Here is an 18,859-nt window from a genome sequence, read left to right as displayed (position 1 = left end):
ATTGTGACAAAGCACAAGGGAGAAGCTGTGACAATTGAGATGTAAGTGATGTCAGTCCAAGTCTCTGGCTGGCAGCCAAAGAGTTTGATTTAGGTGTCTATATGTTATATTAAAAGAAAAGGAGGTGGGGGTGGGTCTAGGGTACGATGGTGTCATCTGTGCCAATAAAAAGGCATCATCCAACTGCCACCTTCTCTCCCAGGCTTTGCTGAGTGATGCTTGGTGGAAACCCACAGCCATCCTGTGGAGGAAGGAAACAGAAAGCTGCGATTGAAAAGGCTGTCAAGGCAACAACAAATTAGCACTGGCAGCCACCAGAATGAACACCCGTCTGAGGAGAAAATCACCACCAATGGAGTAAGTCCCTTTATTGTTCACTTTCTATCGTAGCTCCAGCTTGTCGTGCTGCCTTCCTATTTTTAAGATTTGTTGCCAGAATTAAATTGCTTTCAGTAGGCAGTGGGTGTTTTCTAAACTGATATGCTAAGATTATCCAAGTGTTGCCAGTTACGATGCCCAGTACTTTAATAACAAAACTCGTCCTGGTGAAAATGTGATTAATGAAAACAGAGATATACTTGCATGGGTTAATCAATGGGTTAAAAAGACAACAAATTGCCATTTCTACATGTATCTATGTTCCAATTAATAAATATGAACGGGAATCAAATTACTTTTGCAATCAATTCATTGAGAACAAAATCTGCTGATTATTTGATAAATGGTCGAGTCAACCATTTGTCAGTCATTAATCAAATAAGCGTTGCTTTCCTTGCTATTCCGCTACTGTTTTGCCCTGTATTCTCTGGCATTCCAAACAGAAACATGAGATTATATTGAGTTTGTCCTCCAACACATTTCAGGAAATCTCAGATTACTCAGTGCCAACACGCTCACATGTGATTGTGCCAAGATGGAGCATCATACAGCACTGAAAAAAGCTATTCAGTCCATCGTGCCTGTGCTGGCTAGTTGAATAATCTATCCAATTAGTCCCACTCACCCGTTCTTTCCCCATAGCCTTGCAATGGTTTTCCTTTTCAGGTATACATCCAATACTCTTTAGAAGGTTACGATTGAATCTGCTTCCAGATCATCATAACTCGCCGCGGAAAAAAAACAAATTCTCTTCACCTCCCGTCTGGATCTTTTGCCAATTATTTTAACCAGTGTCCTCTGGATACCAGCCCTCCTGCCATTGGAAATAGTTTCTCCCTATTTATTCTGTCAAAACCTTTCATTATTTTGTAAGGCTGTTGGAAGAATGGATAAGATAATGAAAATTGATGAATTTTGTTCAGTTTCCATTTTGATTTAATAGTAGATTGTGAATAGATGGTGAAAGAATATCTGCACTGCGTCAAGTTAATTGTATTGAATCCAATTCCAGAAGGTCACTAAGGCTGTTAGAATCCTCATGAAGACCCAGGATCCCACCAACTATTGTGTGAGATTGTCAAAGTTTGGGGATGAACAAAGTGGATGTTGAAAGGTCATCTGAGCACCTTAATCTCTATTTATTAAATTGCTTGTCTATTGCTGATTATTCAGCATTAATCACATCAAGGATCGAATTATTTCAGACAGTCGGGCCGTTCCCAGTTTATATGTGAAATATCAATGCAAATCCAATCTTATGTGTGGGATTTCTTTATTACACTGAGCTGCAAGATTTTATCAACCTCCATTATTCTAATGAAATGTGAGGTGATCAGTTCTCCTCGTTATTGACAAAACTTATCTGGTATTGCTTATCCTGCCAGAACCCCTGCTTCAAGAAACATAGACCAGGAGAAGGCCATTCAGCTCCTCAAGCCATTTCTGCCATTCGGTTAGATCATGCCTGTTCTGTATGTAAACTCCATCTACCACCTTGGATCCATCACACTTAATATCCCAGCCTACGAAAACCTATCAACCTCAGTTCTGAAATTTTAAAATGATCTCCAGCCTCAGCAGCTTTTCGGGGGAGTGTTCCAGATTTCTACTACCCTTTGTGTGGAAAAGTGCTTCCTGACATCACCCCGAATGGCACAGCTCTAACTTTAAGGTTGTGGCCCCTTTTTTCTGGACTCCCCCACCAGAGGAAATAGTTTTCCTATCTCTACTCTATCAATTTCTTTCATCTTAAACACCTCAATTAGATCACCCCTCAATCTTCTATGCTCAAGGGAATACAAGCCTAGTCCATGCAACCTGTCCTCATAATTTAACCCTTTAGCCCAGGTATCACTCTGGTGAATTTACGCTGCTCTCACTTTCTCCAGCCTTTGCTCGGACACCCGGGCAACAATTATTCTGATCTACTATTCTCTCCTCCAAGATGAATTTATGCTGCAAATGATGCTATATAAACTGCAACAACAACAAATTACATTTATATAGTGCCTTTAATATAGTAAAACATCCCATGGTGCTTCACGGGAGCAATTATCAAACAAATTTGACAGCCTGCCACAGGAGGCGATATTTGGACAGGCAGCCAAAAGCTTGGTCAAAGAGGTATGTTTTAAGAAGCAGAGAGGTTTAGGAGGGGAATTCCAGAGCTTGGAGCCTAGGCGGCTGAAGGAATGGTCACCAATGGTGGAGCAATGGAAATCAGTGGTACGCAAGAGGCCAGAATTGGAGAAAGAGAGATCCCAAAGGATTGTCGGGGTGAAGGGGGTTACAAAGATAGAATGGGGCAAGTGTGATTTGAAACCAAGGATGAGAATTTTAAATTGCAGGAGTGGGATTTCAACCCATCATCTTCTAACTAAGGGGAGGGAATGCTCTCCACTGAGTCAGCAAACTGTCACTGGAGTTATACTTTAATCATACTTAACATTGCCGCACACTTGCACTACGGTGCATTCACTTCATGCAGCTGCCGTCTACTCCACACAGCTGCTGCAAATGTAGCATCTGGCATTCTTCCAACCGTAGGCTCTGCAACTCAAGTAAATTGAAATAAACCCTTCACTTATGAATGAATTGAATGTGGTCTGCTGCAGGTCAACAACAAAAAAAAAGCACTGATGTGTAGACTGTCTGGAGTCTTCACAACACAACATTCCCTCCAAACAAAGGAATGTAAGATCACTCAGATTTTATAAGCACTTGACTTCGCGAAAGGAATGGAATCTTGTCAGTTGAAGATTTGAGAAATAACGTCCCACATACCACAGGGTGAGAGTCACTTAACTGCGACTCACTAACCTCTGCTGTTGTTATCACCTTAACTCAGTCAGTCGTGCTTGTGTCTTTGAGTCAGAGGTTGTGAGTTCAAGCATCACTGCAGTGCTGGGGGAGTACTGTATATTCAAGAGGTGTTGTCTCTCAGATAACATGAGTGCTGTAAGAAAGTGTGATATTTTTAGAGATAAGGGGGTAGAGTTTGTACTTGGTATATCAATGAAAATGGTCGTACCAGCGCAAATGATCTGAAAATTTTAAACGCATGGGAGATACACCCAAAACCACTTAGGTTCATGTTTTTAGTGATCTTTTATGTTGCTTTAAGGTCCAGTTCATCTGGATCAGGCTCCCACCACCCCCTCTCCAAACCCCCCACAAGCTGGCCACATTGATATTGCGAGATTCTACCAATTGCAGTGGTTCAGGAAGGCTCTTTAAATAGTGCTCATTTTCTTAGGCGCCCGTTTTGGCACATTTTAAAGATTTTTCATATCAGAAAATATTTAATTTACCCAAGAAACTAACTAGCGTAGACCAATGATACTATTAAATGGTTAAATATAGTTTTTTGGGGGTCATTTAAAATGATTTTAAATCAGGTTACTCACACGTGAAGAACTGGACACTTAATAAAAAAACATTTTTTATTGGTAAACCCATTTGCAGCTGTATTAATAAAACCACACCAGTTTACCAATCTTAAATACATCAAGGAATATGGATTAATGGAAAATAAACAAAAAAGGAACAATTACATTCTATTATGTTGTCCAATTGCGCTGGGTCAATGAAGATTTGGGGGGAATTTTATGTTATTCCCCGTGTCGGGTTTAGAGGCAGGGAGAGCATTTAATCAGGTGGGATGGTGGTGGGTTTTTTTCCTTCATTCATGGGATGTGGGCGTTGCTGGCTATGCCAGCATTTATTGCCCATCCCTAATTGCCTTTGAGAAGGTGGTGGTAAGCTGACTTCTTGAACCGCTGCAGTCCATGGGAGGTAGGTATACCCACAGTGCTGTTAGGAAGGGAGTTCCAGGATTATGTCCCAGAGGCAGTGAAGGGACGGCGATATATTTCCAAGTCAGGATGGTGTGTGACTTGGAGGGGAACTTGCAGGTGGTGGTGTTCCCATGCATTTGCTGCCCTTGTCCTTTTAGTTGTTAGAGGGTCGCGGGTTTGGAAGGTGCTGTCTAAGGAGCCTTGGTGCGTTGCTGCAGTGCATCTTGTAGATGGTACACACTGCTGCCACAGTCCATCGATGGTGGAGGAAGTGAATGTTTATGAATGGGGTGCGAATCAAGTGGGCTGCTTTGTCCTGGATGGTGTCGAGCTTCTTGAGTGTTGTTGGAGCTGCACCCATCCAGGCAAGAGGAGAGTGTTCCATCACACTCCTGACTTGTGCCTTGTAGGTGGTGGACAGGCTTTGGGGAGTCAGGAGGTGACTCACCACAGGATTCCTAGCCTCTGTCCTGCTCCTGTAGCCAGAGTATGTATATGGCTGCTCCAGTTCAGTTTCTGGTCAATGGTAGCCCCTAGGATGTTGATAGTGGGGGATTCAGCAATCGTAATGCCATTGAATGTCAAGGGGAGATGGTTAGATTCTCTCTTGTTGGAGATGGTCATTGATTGGCACTTGTGTGGCATGAATGTTACTTGCCACATATCAGCCCAAGCCTGGATATTGTCCAGGTCTTGCTGCATTTCTACACAGACTGCTTCAGTATTTGAGGAGTTGCGAATGGTGCTGAACATTGTGCAATCATCAGCGAACATCCCCACTTCTGACCTTATGATTGAAGGAAGGTCATTGATGAAGCAGCTGAAGATGCTTGGGCCTAGGACGCTAGCCTGAGAAACTCCTGCAGTGATGTCCTGGAGCTCAGATGATTGACCTCCAACAACCACAACCATCTTCCTTTGTGCTAGGTATGACTCCAACCAGCGGAGAGTTTTCCCCCTGATTCCCATTGACTTCAGTTTTGCTCGGGCTCCTTGATGCCATACTTGGTCAAATGCTGCCTTGATGTCAAGGGCAGTCACTCTCACCTCACCTCTTGAGTTCAGCTCTTTTGTCCATGTTTGAACCAAGGCTGTAATGAGGTCGGGGGTTAAGTGGCCCTGGAAGAATCCAAACTGAGCGTCACTGAGCAGGTTATTGCTAAGCAAGTGCCGCTTGATGACACCTTCCATCACTTTACTGATGGTTGAGAAAAGGCTGATGGGGTGGTAATTGGCCGGGTTCGACGTGTCCTGCTTTTTGTGTACAGGACACAGCTGGACAATTTTCCACATTGCCGGGTAGATGCCAGTGTTGTAGCTGTACTGGAACAGCTTGGCTAGGGGCGCGGCAAGTTCTGGAGCACAGGTCTTCAGTACTATTGCCGGAATATTGTCAGGGCCCATAGCCTTTGTAGTATCCAGTGCCTTCAGTCGTTTCTTGATATCACGTGGAGTGAATCGAGTTGGCTGAAGTCTGGCATCTGTGATGCTGGGGACTTCAGGAGGAGGCCTGACGGATCATCAACCCGGCACTTCTGGCTGAAGATTGTTGCAAATGCTTCAGCCTTATCTTTTGCACCCAAATTATGTCCACGGCGGGATGGCCTGTGAATGGCCTTCCTACCCACTGCCCATTGAGGCCCTTAAGTGGGCAATTAATGCCCAATTAAGGGCCTCATACCACCGCTGCCAGAATTAGCTTAGTGGTGGGCGGGCCTGTTGCCACGGTGGGAGCACACCAAACAATCCTGTGTGGGTTGCTTGCCGGCTCCGGGGTTGGGAGGTGAGGTGGTACCTTGTTAAAAGGCACTGCAGCAATGCACCAAGGCTCCTTCGACAGCAGCTTCCAAACCCATGACCTCTACCATCTAGAAGGACAAGGGCAGTAAATGCATGGGAACACCATCACCTATAAGTTCCCCTCCAAGATACACACCATCCTGAATTGGAACTATATTGCCATTCCTTCACTGTCGCTCGGTCAAAATCCTGGAACTCCCTTCCTAACAGCACTGTGGATCTACCTACACCATATGGACTGTAGTGGTTCAAGAAAGCGGCTCACACCACCTTCTCGAGGGCAATTAGGGATGGGCAATAAATGCTGTCCTAGCCAGCGATGCCCACATCCCAGGAACGAATAAAAAAAAAATGCCTGCCAGTTCTGGGACATTAGAATTGAGAAGAGTAGAGAGATAGGCCGAAAAATTCAACTCCGTGGCACTGCTGCTTCCAGCGCTATAAGAGTTGGGTAAGGAAAACAACGGTGGGCTTCCACTTGCAATGACTCCTGGTGCGGCCTGCGCTGATTGTCATGTCATGGAGGTGTCTACTGCAGGTATCCCGCATGAGCTGGAAACCTGCAGAATGGGCAGATTGTGACGTCAGTCAGCAACTAACGCTGATTTGGCACCTGACTTGTCAATTTGGATCTAACCAGTCCTGTTGATGTCCTCGCTTAAACATGCCCAGCTGAAGATGCGTTGAGCTGAACAACTGGCTCCTCCCACCAGCACCAGTTAAAGACATCACCATCCAACTTTCAGTTGAAGTTCTTTTGACTATCTCTGCTGCAGAATTACTGGAAATACTGTGTTGTTGGAGGAGATGCATTAAGAAGGGAGTGGTGCTGGACCTTTGGAAGGAGTTGTGTGCTTCTGAAAGGCCTCTCATATCACCACTTGCTGTCGGTCGTGGGGCTTTAGTTGCGCTTTCTTGTGGGCTGTAGCATCAGTGGGAGAGGGAGAATAGGCAGCTGAAAGGAGAAGCTATTTACAGATGCAGAAGGAGGAGGAGGCCTTAGCAGGAGGCCATACCCACCTTTGGCTTTCATGGAGCACTTCTCCGACTTGCACCTCACTCAGCAGCAGAGTCTGTGGTGGCTACGCTTCACCAAGGTGCATCCGGGTTTGCAGCCTCAAAGCAGGGAAAGGATGCCACTGCCAGTGGCTGGTAAGGTCACCATCACCCTCAGTTTCTAGGCCGGTGGATCCTTCCAGGCCAGAGCCAGTGATAGCGCCAACATTTCTCAGTTCGCCATTCATCACTGCATCCAGGAGGTCACTTCGGCTCTATCTGCCAGAAGAGGAAACTTCATTAAATTAAAAGCAAAATACTGCTGATGCTGGAAAGCTGAAATAAAAACAAGAAATGCTGGAAGTACTCAGCAGGTCTGGCAGCATCTGTGGAGAGAGAAGTTAACATTTCAGGTCAGTGACCCTTCTTCAGAACAACTTCATTGTCTTCTCTCTAAGTAGACAGAAGGAAGAGGAGCAGGCACATGGCTTTGCCATGATGTCAGAATGCCATTAACTGCAAGCACAGTGCTCAGCAGGTGCTGCATGTCAATGGGGGGATGTACCACAACCACAAGGGGTACCACTCAAACAATGTGCAGTTGGTGTGAGACCACACCCAGAACATCATGTTGGTGAGTGCCCACTAACCTGGCAGCAATCACAATGCTTTTATCCTGTATGAGTCTGCAGTGCCAGCCACCATGTCAAACCAGAGGTTTGGCGACAAGGGATATAAGCCTCCACATGTGGCTAAAGATTCCCTCTGCCACCCGACCACACATAACCAGCTCTCCTACAATGACAGCCTTGGGGCAACAAGGAACATTGTGCAGCAGAGTATCAACGTCCTGAAGCAATGGTTTCTCTGGCTGGATGGCTCAGGGGGAGCATTGCAGTCCTCACCGGAGTGGGAATCCTGAAACGTAGTGGTCCGCTGCATCCCCCACAACCTCACCATCATGAGGGCACAGTCCTTGCCACCATGGACTCCATGAGCACCTGAGGAGGTGGGAAGGAAGAGGGAGGAGGGAAGAGGGAGGAGTGAAGCAAACAGCACCTCATCACTTCAGACGGGCTGTCCATGAACGTGTCATCAGATTCCGGTTTCCCTGAAAAAGATCCCCAGATCTCCATTGCTCTGCACTTCTCTGCCTTACCATCCCTGTGTTACAGACCATCACAGCGTCCTCTTGGCCAAAATCCTGAAATAAAAAATACCACAAAACAACTATTCCATACCAACTTTATCCAATAATACATGTGATACTCAACCATTTGCGTTGTGCATCCGTTTAGTGCCTGTCTTGTGGGTGAATTTGCCTGGCCTAACGGCTTGCACAACAACAAACAGAGATCTCTTGACTTCTGTCTGAGCTTCCACTGCAGCATCCAGACGTTGGGTGGCTTCTGCATGTGCTGTAATGGAAGCTGAGACATTGGCCATCAGACACTGCATCATGGCTGTGTCCACAAGTGTTCTCATGGAGGTTAGGCAGCATCTGTGGAGAGAGAAGCAAAGTTAACATTTCAGGTCTGCGATCTTTCATCAGAACTGGCAAAGGTTAGAAAAACATTAGGTTCTAAGCAAATGAAGGGGGTCAGGGAGTTGGTGGGGAAGAGAACAGTAGGGAAAGTCTGTGATTGGGCAGAGAGCAGGAGAGATTTAATGACAAAGCTGTCCTGGGACAAGGCAAAGAGTGTGTTAATGCAATACAGTCGCCTCTATATTGGGGAGACCAAACGCAGACTGGGTAACCGCTTTGTGGAATACGTCCGCTCAGTCCAAAAGCATGACCCCGAGCTTCTGGTTGCTTGCCATTTCAACACACTGCCCCGTTCTCATGGCCACATTTCTGTCTTTGGCCTGCTCCAGTGTTCCAGTGAACATCAACGCAAGCTCAAGGAGCAGCACCTGATCTTTTGAGTAGGCACTCTCCAGCCTTGAGGACTAAACATTGAGTTCACTAACTTCAGAGCATGACTGGCCCTTTTTTAAATATTTTTTTTTAATTTTATTTTTTAACCATGTGCCTGTTTTTCATATAGACATGTAGCTAATCATTATTCCGCTATTCACACTCTCTCTGGACTAATGCTTTGTCTTTCACCACAAGCATTAACACACGCTTTGCCTTTGTCCCAGGACGTCTTTGTTATTTAATCTCCCCTGCCCTCTGCCCTATCACACACCTTCCCTTTTGCTCTCTTCCCCATCAAACCCCCCTCCCCCTTTCCCACCCCTTTACTTGCTTGGAACCTAATTCTTTTCTAACGTTTGCCAGTTCTGATGAAAGATCACAGACCTGAAACATTAACTCTGCTTCTCTCTCCACAGATGCCTGACCTGCTGAGTATTTCCAGCACTTTCTGTTTTTATTTCAGATTTCCAGCATCTGCAGTATTTTGCTTTTATTTTAGTGTTCTCATGGAGTTGGTCAGAACTTCCATGCTGGAACGGATGGGCTCCAAGCTCTGTGCCAAGTTGGAGCTGGGCTCCTCCATGCTCCTTGATGTTGACAATGGGCTCTCGGGCAGGCCTGTCAATGCAGCAAGTGTTTCTCTGTGGATGCCTTTTCCTGGATGCTGCTCCATCAAAATCCTTATCTGAGTCCTTTGCAGCAGAATTCATCAGCGACGTTGCCCTCCAGGGAGCTGGCATAAATACTATCCTTTCCCCTTGGCCTGGCTGCAGCTCATGCCAATGACTCATCATGTGCAGATCTGTAATATACTATCTCTCTACTACCCTCTAATATACACCCAATGCCAGTATCTAAACTGGTAGTTATGTGTGTAAGGTCAAGTGACGGTGCTCCTTCCTCAGAGGTCAGCTTTTCCTCTGGGTGTCCATCCCAAGGTACCACTGGCTGTCCAGATGGCAGTTCTTGGGTATCTGAAAGCATAAATGCAGAAGGGGAGAGAAGGAGAGATGAGGGCAATGCAAGAGGTGCATGGTCACACCATCTGCAGCTCCTACATCATACCAGATTGCAGGATGAGGGTGATCTGGAATTTGAGGAGGTGCATAGACAGGAACATACCATCATCCTGGATGGCTTCAGCGATGCCAGTTGCCACAGCCCCAGTGACGCTGCACCAATAATTCCAAGTACCATCTTCTCCAAGGGGATGAGGGCATGCAGTCGTGCTTGCCCCCCACTGGTTCTCTGCTGCTCCCTTCTGTTCTGGCTGCCTTGTCCTGCAAGAGCGAGGGAAGCGTGTCAGTGAGTGTGTTGCGATCTGTTTGGATGATGTGCTTGTCATAGCTGAATAGCTAGCAGTCTGTGGAAGCTGTAAGATGTGGGCATGAGGGTGAGGTGGACAATGTGAATGTTTGGCGTGAATCCTGATTGCCACAGATTACTGATGGGTGCGTTGAGCAGTGTATGAGGTTGATGGCTCAGTTGTAGGAAATGACATTTGAAGTTGCATTCACTGACCTTGACAACTTGGGTGAGGTCATTAAACTTTTACAGGCACTGTATCCATGTCCTTGGGGCCAGACTTCTGGCATTGACCTCCGAGGCTATCTGATCTCAATGCCTTTGCAATGTGCATTTGGAGAGTCTCCTGACCCCCTCTGGAAAGATAACCCCTTTCCTTCATTCCACCTCCTGCACTAAGACCTCCAGTGCTACATCTGAGAACCCCCTCTGATCTGCTGCTCCATTACTTTAGAATTAGAATTAGAACATTACAGCGCAGTACAGGCCCTTCGGCCCTCGATGTTGCGCCGACCTGTGAAACCATCTGACCTACACTATTCCATTTTCATCCATATGTCTATCCAATGACCACTTAAATGCCCTTAAAGTTGGCGAGTCTACTATTGTTGCAGGCAGGGCGTTCCACGCCCCTACTACTCTCTGAAAGCATTCTGCTTTCTTCCTTCTCAGAATGTTTGTTCCAGCCCCTGCGGCAGCCAGAACACACCTCCCCTTCAAGCGGCTTTTAGAGCAGGCTAGCTTTAATTGGTGCTAGACATGCAGGAACATAGACCTCCTGCTGTGCGTTTAGCGCTGGGCTGCCCTTCACAATTATGGAAATGAGCAGGCAACGCAAAGTTTACATGCTGCCTGCATCACTTCCATCGGTGGGGGGTGCGGTGGTGGGGTGGGGAGCGGGTGGTGGTGGACCTGCTAACAAGCCTTTTTGAATTTTTCCCCCTTTGGCCTGACAAGCATTCCTCCTTTAATCAACACTGCTCAAAAGTATAAATTGGTTGTTCCTTTGTTCCATGCAAAACCATGACATGCTCAAAACATTATTGTTTACACAATTTCTTTAAACCCAAAAAATGCTTGATTAACTTTCTGCTCCAGTGCTCTGAAATAATAAAAAGGAAGAGCCATATGACCAAGCACTTCTGGCCCAAAGAAAATAAGCCTGTGTCGTATCGGTCAAATTGCGCTGAGGACCTCAATAGCAATTATCGCTCAATCTACCAAGCTCGCGCCTGTCATGCCTCCACAGCCAGCTCATGCATTTAATGAAGAACAATATCGTGCTGCTTGTCTCTCCACCAGACGCCTGAAAGTAAGCCTGTGGAGAGGGTTGCTGTGGGTAAATTGTAGGGGAGCCTCTATGACAATTATGCAGTCATGGTGAACACTCTGGCTCCTCCTAGCTCTACAGGCAGGTTTTCAAAAAAAATTGTATAAAAAAACCTGACGTTTAGTTGGTATCTGCTGCTTAAGCCGCAATGGTTGCTAAGGAGTCCTGAGCAGGACAGGCCCGAAGCCTGCCCACTGTCCATGAGGGAACCGAAAACAGGACTTAGACCTCTCAGTTAAAAATGCAAGAAACCCCTGGAAAATGGCTCAACCCAATTCCGGTTCTTTTGGCACCCTCGGGGTGCAGGCAATTGGTGCCCAAATTTGGACCTTGAAGCACCTATTTTAGACTTGTAAATTGAAATCCAATTTCCACCCCATATTCTTTGGTCTCTATGCAAAATGTATAAACATTACGTTTGAAAAGGATATGACTGCCACTTTAGATAATTAAAATGGCAACAGAATGAACAGCCGTGTGATGTGGGATTAACTTGACACGCAAAAGGACCAGTGGGACACTAAGGTCTCTCACATTCGCACACTGCGACTATTAGTTATGTAACTTCCTGTTATCTGGATATCTAATCTTCACATCTGTAAATCTTCAATGATTTGATTTGTAGGCTGGGTGAGCATGAGTCACAGGATCAGAATTCTGAGCATGTCACAGTCCAGTACATGCTGTAGTTCAAGAATGCATGGGAAATGGAGTTTAGTGTGGCAATCATAAAAGAATGTCTGAACTGCCTCTGAGATAAATCATCTATCCATTGCTCAATTCAGAAAACAACTTAATCACTGATTTCTACAGACGATGTGGAATGTGTGACTGACTTCTACCTGAACGTTACCACCTTAAAGGAGGAAAGGTGTGCATTTATATAATGCCTTTCACAAGCTCAGGACATCCCAAAGTGCTTTGCAGCCAGTGAAGTACTTTTCAAACGTAGTCACTGTTGTAATGTAGAGGACGTGGCACATAATTTGCACACATCAAGTTCCCACAAACAGCGATGTGATAATGACCAGATTATCTGGTTTTTAGTCAAGGGATAAAGGTTGGCCAGAACACTGGAGAGAACTCCCCCTGTCATTCTTTGAAATAGTGCCATGGGATCTTTCTCACCTACCTGACGGGGCAGACGAGACCTCCGTTTAACATCTGACAGATGGCACCTCTGACCTGAAATAATTTAAGCTTTAATAGTATTTCTGCCGCCAGATCATTAAAAAAACTGGCAACACTGTAGCATTGTAGTTTCTTTCAAGAACACTGCATTAAGGCATGTTTTGTATATTTCTCTAATTCTACCTTTTAACATGTTATTCAGTGGTATATTTCCAATTGGTTCTATTCCTGTTTGAGTTTCCCTGTGCTAACTTTTACCACAGCCATTCATTCACCTCCTCAAAAGAAGCATTTGCATTGGGGAAAAAAGCACAGAGAAAGATTTAGTGCAATGTATCAATCATTTCTTTGGTTACAGAGCCAGTTACAAAATAAATCCCAATAAAGATGCAGAAAATCAGGGCTCAACTCATCAATGCACTGTGCAGATTTGTAGTGGACTTGCGAAACAAAAAAGGCATGATTTCAGTCGTGGGCGTGTATGTGGGTGTGTGGATGTGTATGATAATTCAATAATCTCAGGAGGAGTTAAGGAAGACAAAAATTACTCAGAATTCTCTCTGTTGATCTTTTAGTACTTAAAGGGTTAAAGACACAATTCCCTGCTTCGCTGAGTGATGCACTTACATACCGAAATTAGCACAGATTATATCTGAGGTATTCATACCGGAAGGTTCATATTGACAGAGCTGTGTTAAAAATACATATGATTAAAATTTTAGATTCAAGTTGGCTGACCAGTGCGTTGTTACTTTTTGGTGTTGGTATTTCAATTGAAGGACATGTAATTCCTAAACTCTTAAAGTTTCAACACAAATGAGAAGAATGCAAAACAAACAATGAAGTTTAAATTCCTAGCTTTCAATGGAAACTAGAACACTAAATGACAGAAATTCTTAACTAACAGCCTGAAAAAAGCAGAAAAATTGGCTTTGTGAACATAAATACAAAATTAGTTCTTAAGCATACATTTGTAACCTAGACTAGTGGATTACCCATAGTGTTGCACATGGTAAATCAAAGAATAGGGCCACTCTTTTATCTGTCTCTGAGATCTTTGTAATGCTGTTTCTCGCTATCTCCTCTTCTGCTTCTTTCACCTTCCTTCCTTTCGGGTAGGAGATGGTGGGTGGCATGCAGGGGAAGAAACCACCAATAGGAGCCTTCTTTTGGGGTGGCAATTATGGGAAAATGTGGCCCTCAGTAGCTATTTTCTCATCCTCTCCCCCAATCACTCATGCATTCCCCCTCCCTCAACCTCCTCACTCTCATTGTTTACCTTGGCCTTTCATGTTTCTGCTGAACATTGCCTTTCCTACCATTCCTTCACTCCCATTATTACTCCTACCTCTTCTCCTTTGAACTTTCCACTTGTTCAACTTTCACTCACCTCACCCTTAACCAACTGTCCAATGCCCCACTCCCATTTGATCTCTATTTACTCTCAAATAGTTTCCCTCCTCTGTTCCTAACTGCTTCCCTCAAAGAGGCTTTGTTTGTTTTCAAAATTCAACTCTTGCACTCTCGCTCTCTTATCCCAGTCTTGTTTCCTCTGTCTGTCACTTCCTCAATTTAATATACTTTCCAAAGTTTATAGAATACAAAACAAAAGCTTTAAGCAGGTGTGTAATCAGAACACTAATTTATATGTCTCCCTTTCTTTCACGTATGAACACACACCCAGCCTCTCAGGTTTAATTGGAAACTTAATATAGATTTAAGAGGAAAAAGAACTTGCATTTATAAGGCATCTTTCACAACCTCAGGATGTCCCAAAGTGCTTTACAGCCAAGGAAGCGTCATTGAAAGGCAGTCCCTGTTGTAATATAGGAAACATGGCAGCCAATTTGTGCACAGCAAAGTCCCACAAATAGCAGTGGGACAAAGACCAGAGAATCTGTTCTATTGACATTGGTTGAGGGATAAATATTGGCTAGGATGCCAAGGAGAAATCCCCTGTTCTCCTTCAAAATAGTGCCATGGGATCTTTTGTGTCCACTTGTGCTGCAATAAAGCTTTTAAAATTCATATTAAAACAAAGCTACTGAGCAGAAAGTGCTGGAATCTCAAGCAAAATATTCCATCAATAGCTGCTCGCTTAAAGGCATTAATGCATTCTGGGAAATTAGGTACACTGCAGATGCTAAGGTGGCAGAATCTAGATTATTCTATGATTCTATGATCCATCTCATGCAGTCAGAGCTCTGGAAGGCAAATCAAATTGAAGCCAAGGGTTATGGGAGGCCTTCAAATAAAACTCCTAATGAAGGCATTAACAGAAACAAAATATAATTCAATGAATACATTTAATCAAGTTATTGTGAAATATGTATTGTTTAAACAATTTGTTTGCTCTTATTTTGGACTTAAAAACTTTAGTTACAAAAAAAATGGCAGACAAAAAATTTTCCTTGAGCTATTGATGGCAACCCAATAGCCAAATTGTGTGCAATAAGCCTAGATTGGCTAAACCAGTTCTAAATGTGAACACAGGAGTTTACAATGCCACAGAGAGTAGGACACAAATATGGCAACAGGAAGCTAAATTGTGCAGACAGGAAGTATACCCAGACATAAGATGTTTTAGTATATAATTGATAGATAATATATGATACCAGGACCCAAACCAATATAAGATGTTCATTCTTGCCTCATGATTTAATTAATTTCCTTTTCCCATTCCAGCTCAAAGTTCACCGGATCATTCATTTCAACGCCCACTAACATTTCTGGGCGGAAACTTATTTGTCAATCCTTTTTCATGCTTGTTGTACACTGTGACACAATTCATGTTGAAATCATGCAAAAATAATTGTGTTCCTTGGCAATGACACCAACATGCTCCAACCGATACACAGCTGTTCTGTTGGTTTTCACTCCCTGGTAGTTGTCACAATGTCTTTATCATGTGTTTCCATTCAGTTAGTGCATCAGTTAGGCCTGGACAACGTATGCCAGCCAAGAGCGACGTCTCAATTCATTCCATCTTCGCTGCCTTCGGAGAATACTTGGCATCAGGTGGCAGGACTATATCTCCAACACAGAAGTCCTTGAAGCGGCCAACATCCCCAGCTTATACACACTACTGAGTCAGTGGCGCTTGAGATGGCTTGGCCATGTGAGCCGCATGGAAGATGGCAGGATCCCCAAAGACACATTGTACAGTGAGCTCGCCACTGGTATCAGACCCACCGGCCGTCCATGTCTCCGTTATAAAGACGTCTGCAAACGCGACATGAAATCGTGTGACATTGATCACAAGTCGTGGGAGTCAGTTGCCAGCATTCGCCAGAGCTGGCGGGCAGCCATAAAGACAGGGCTAAATTGTGGCGAGTCGAAGAGACTTAGTAGTTGGCAGGAAAAAAGACAGAGGCGCAAGGGGAGAGCCAACTGTGCAACAGCCCCAACAAACAAATTTCTCTGCAGCACCTGTGGAAGAGCCTGTCACTCCAGAATTGGCCTTTATAGCCACTCCAGGCGCTGCTTCACAAACCACTGACCACCTCCAGGCGCGTATCCATTGTCTCTCGAGATAAGGAGGCCCAAAAGAAAGAAAGAAAGAAAGAAGAAAGTGCATCGGGTTTACTATTTAATAGCAACGACTTGCATCCCACCCCATTGTTCAGTGATGCCTCCCTGCAGGTTCTCCTACAGGCCGTCAGGGATAGGCAGGGGATCCTCTTCCCAAGGGATGGACTCAGAAGACCCTCCCGCCTGACCAAGGCAGCCTGGATGGAGGTGGCGGAGGAGGTGTTGAACCATGGAGTCACTCATAGAACCTAGGTACAGCATCGGAAACGGGTCAATTACTTGCTCAGATTGGCGAGGGTAAGTGATGTTGGCGAAGCTGTACGTGTTTTTCTCCTTGGCTCCCTGAGAGGGTGTTTATGACAGTGGGCAGTCATGGCATGCATTCAAATGCATGATCAGCCTAGCTGCCAAATACCAATTGATTCTGCAGAATGTGTAAGTCTGGCATCTGTTTGCACTTGGATGCAGTATGTGAAGACAGTCCAGAATGAGTGATGTCGATGCATGTGGACAATGGGTGTGAGGCATCATTTGTCATCTCGATAAATCAGCATCTTTTCCTGCAGGATAAACAGACCCATAATCAAAGGGAATGGACTAAAACAGGTGTAGGAGTGCCTGATGTAAGAATCCTGACTCCAGCAGAGTAGGAGGCAGCAGAGATCGCTGGAGAGGAGGGAAGCACAGCAATTGTAGAGGCTGGATTGTCAAGGCATAAGGGTGAAGTGTCAACTTTAATGTAGGGCAGGTGCCCACATTCGAGCGACGGAACACGGTGAGGCTCAAGACACCACCTCTGGGGAAGATGTCGCCAATGCCCCAGAGAGACCGTTACCTGTCACTTCTTCCACCTCCACTGGGGGTTTGAGATTAGAAGCAGGGCCACAATCTGGTGGGAATGACACAGACACGTCCCAGCAGCTGAGGGAGCATGTGCCAGCCAGGTCCCCTGACAATTGGAGGACTCCTGGAGACCAGGCCTCTACTCAGCCCCATGCTGGTGATGATCCTCTGTTTGAGGTTACAAGAAGTCTGCTGGAAGTGCAACAAAATCATGGGGAAAATATGTTGGAGATGCCTGAGGTCATTCGTGGCTTTGCGCGTGCCATGGATGGGTCTATGTAAGCTATGACATCTGCCATGTTCCAGGCATTTAAGCATATGGCCTCGTCATTCAAGCGTTTAGTGAGCTCCGTGGTGAGTCTGGTTGAGCACTCGAGCCATACGCAATCTGACCTGCACTTCATCATTGTTGTCATGGGCTCCATGCAGCAGAGTCTAAGCGAGAGGAGGACGAGGAACCTGGACCTCCCTCCGGGTGACCCTTCCCCTCATAAAGACAGGCAGGTGCTGTTGTGTGCCCAGATGGAGGAGGAGCGTGTGCCAGCTGCCCCAGGGCCTTCCTCTCAGGACATCCTCAGGGTAGTGGTGTCTCATCTTCCCCCGCCACCGACGTTGGCCCCCTTATCTCCAGCAGGCGAGCCCAAGGGGGATGCCCCTGCACTAGTGCAGGAGACCACCAGTAGGATGGAGCCCCTGCCACAGTCATCCAGGGCAATGGGGCAGCGTAATGAGCAGACTACCTCCACCTCAGCTGCTAATGTTGCACCAAAACATAGTGAAAGGAAAAGGAAAATTAAGAAATTATGAGCACTAAGGTGGCACAGGTGTTTAAAATAGTGTAAATGCAAATGAAAATATTTTTAAATACATTTATTTGATTTAATCTTTGATACATTATCATCTATCACTTGAAGTTGCTGAACTGAAAAGGATAACGATTGTTGTTGCCTTATGAGTGACACACATTCAAGCTTACAAAGGATTTTCGGAAATGACCATTGTGTTGTTACCTTTGATGTTTGAGCCTTCAGTCTTCAATGACAGCTGCTTGTAACTTGGAGATTTGTCACAGTATTCCGTAGCAACATGCCTTCCAATGTAAGTTCTGTAGGCCCTCTCTTACATGCCGTGTATAGGAGCTGCTGTGACACCTTCGCAACCCAGATCCATTTTGATGTGCTGTTCTAATCAAAGTGCTGTAACTGTGCAGCAGCTTATTTTCTGGGATAACGCCTGGCTGCAAGACACTATCACCATGGAAACATGGGCAGTTTCCAATGAAATTTATAACAGACAGGACGTTAAGCACATCTCCACTGCAGGTGCAATTGTTGATGGTGAAAGAGGTCTGCTTTTAGATTACAGCAATGATTCAGCTCACAGGAGTATGTGAACATTCCACAAAGTAGAATTTTTTTCACTTTAATTATGTAAGTCCATCACTTTTGGCTAAAACGTCCAAAGATAAGGTTCTCTCTGATGTCCCTTGCATGTCTCTCCATGGTTCTAGCATCCATAAAATTCTGATACACATCATTGTCCTCCTCAGGTTCTTCATATTTATCCGCATCTGAGGAGGATTGTCGCTCCCTGTTACTCTGCATGCAAAATATGTCTGCGTTGCATTGTCAGGTTGTGCAGTACACAACAGACAATGATTATTCATGACACCCTCTGTGGCGTATACTGAAGAGCCCCTGCAGACCGGTCAAGGCAGTGGAAGCACATTTTCAGCCTATGGGGTGTTTAATGATGGCTCTGGTGGATGCGTGAGTGACATTGTATCTCTCTTCTGCTGCACTTTGGGGATCCTGCACTGGTGTCATT

The 18,859-nt window shown here is 45.2% G+C and overlaps 1 protein-coding gene across 4 annotated transcripts in view; it reads left to right on the top strand.

The window, feature by feature from the left end:
• Window positions 1-283: 283 nt before the first annotated feature.
• Window positions 284-18,859, top strand: part of LOC137369448 (paralemmin-1-like) — a 492,534-nt gene continuing 473,958 nt past the window's right edge. For all 4 annotated transcript variants that reach the window (XR_010974948.1, XM_068030674.1, XM_068030676.1 and 1 more), the window contains exon 1: window positions 284-357. Coding sequence is in view for 3 of the 4 variants with exons in the window: in XM_068030674.1 (XP_067886775.1) it covers window positions 320-357 (38 nt within the window). In the remaining variant the exon portion in view is untranslated. The remainder of the gene's footprint in view (window positions 358-18,859) is intronic.

The sequence above is a fragment of the Heterodontus francisci genome, chromosome 4, assembly GCF_036365525.1.
Source record: "Heterodontus francisci isolate sHetFra1 chromosome 4, sHetFra1.hap1, whole genome shotgun sequence".
Classification (NCBI taxonomy): domain Eukaryota; kingdom Metazoa; phylum Chordata; class Chondrichthyes; order Heterodontiformes; family Heterodontidae; genus Heterodontus; species Heterodontus francisci.
This window is presented reverse-complemented; position numbering and strand designations above follow the sequence as displayed.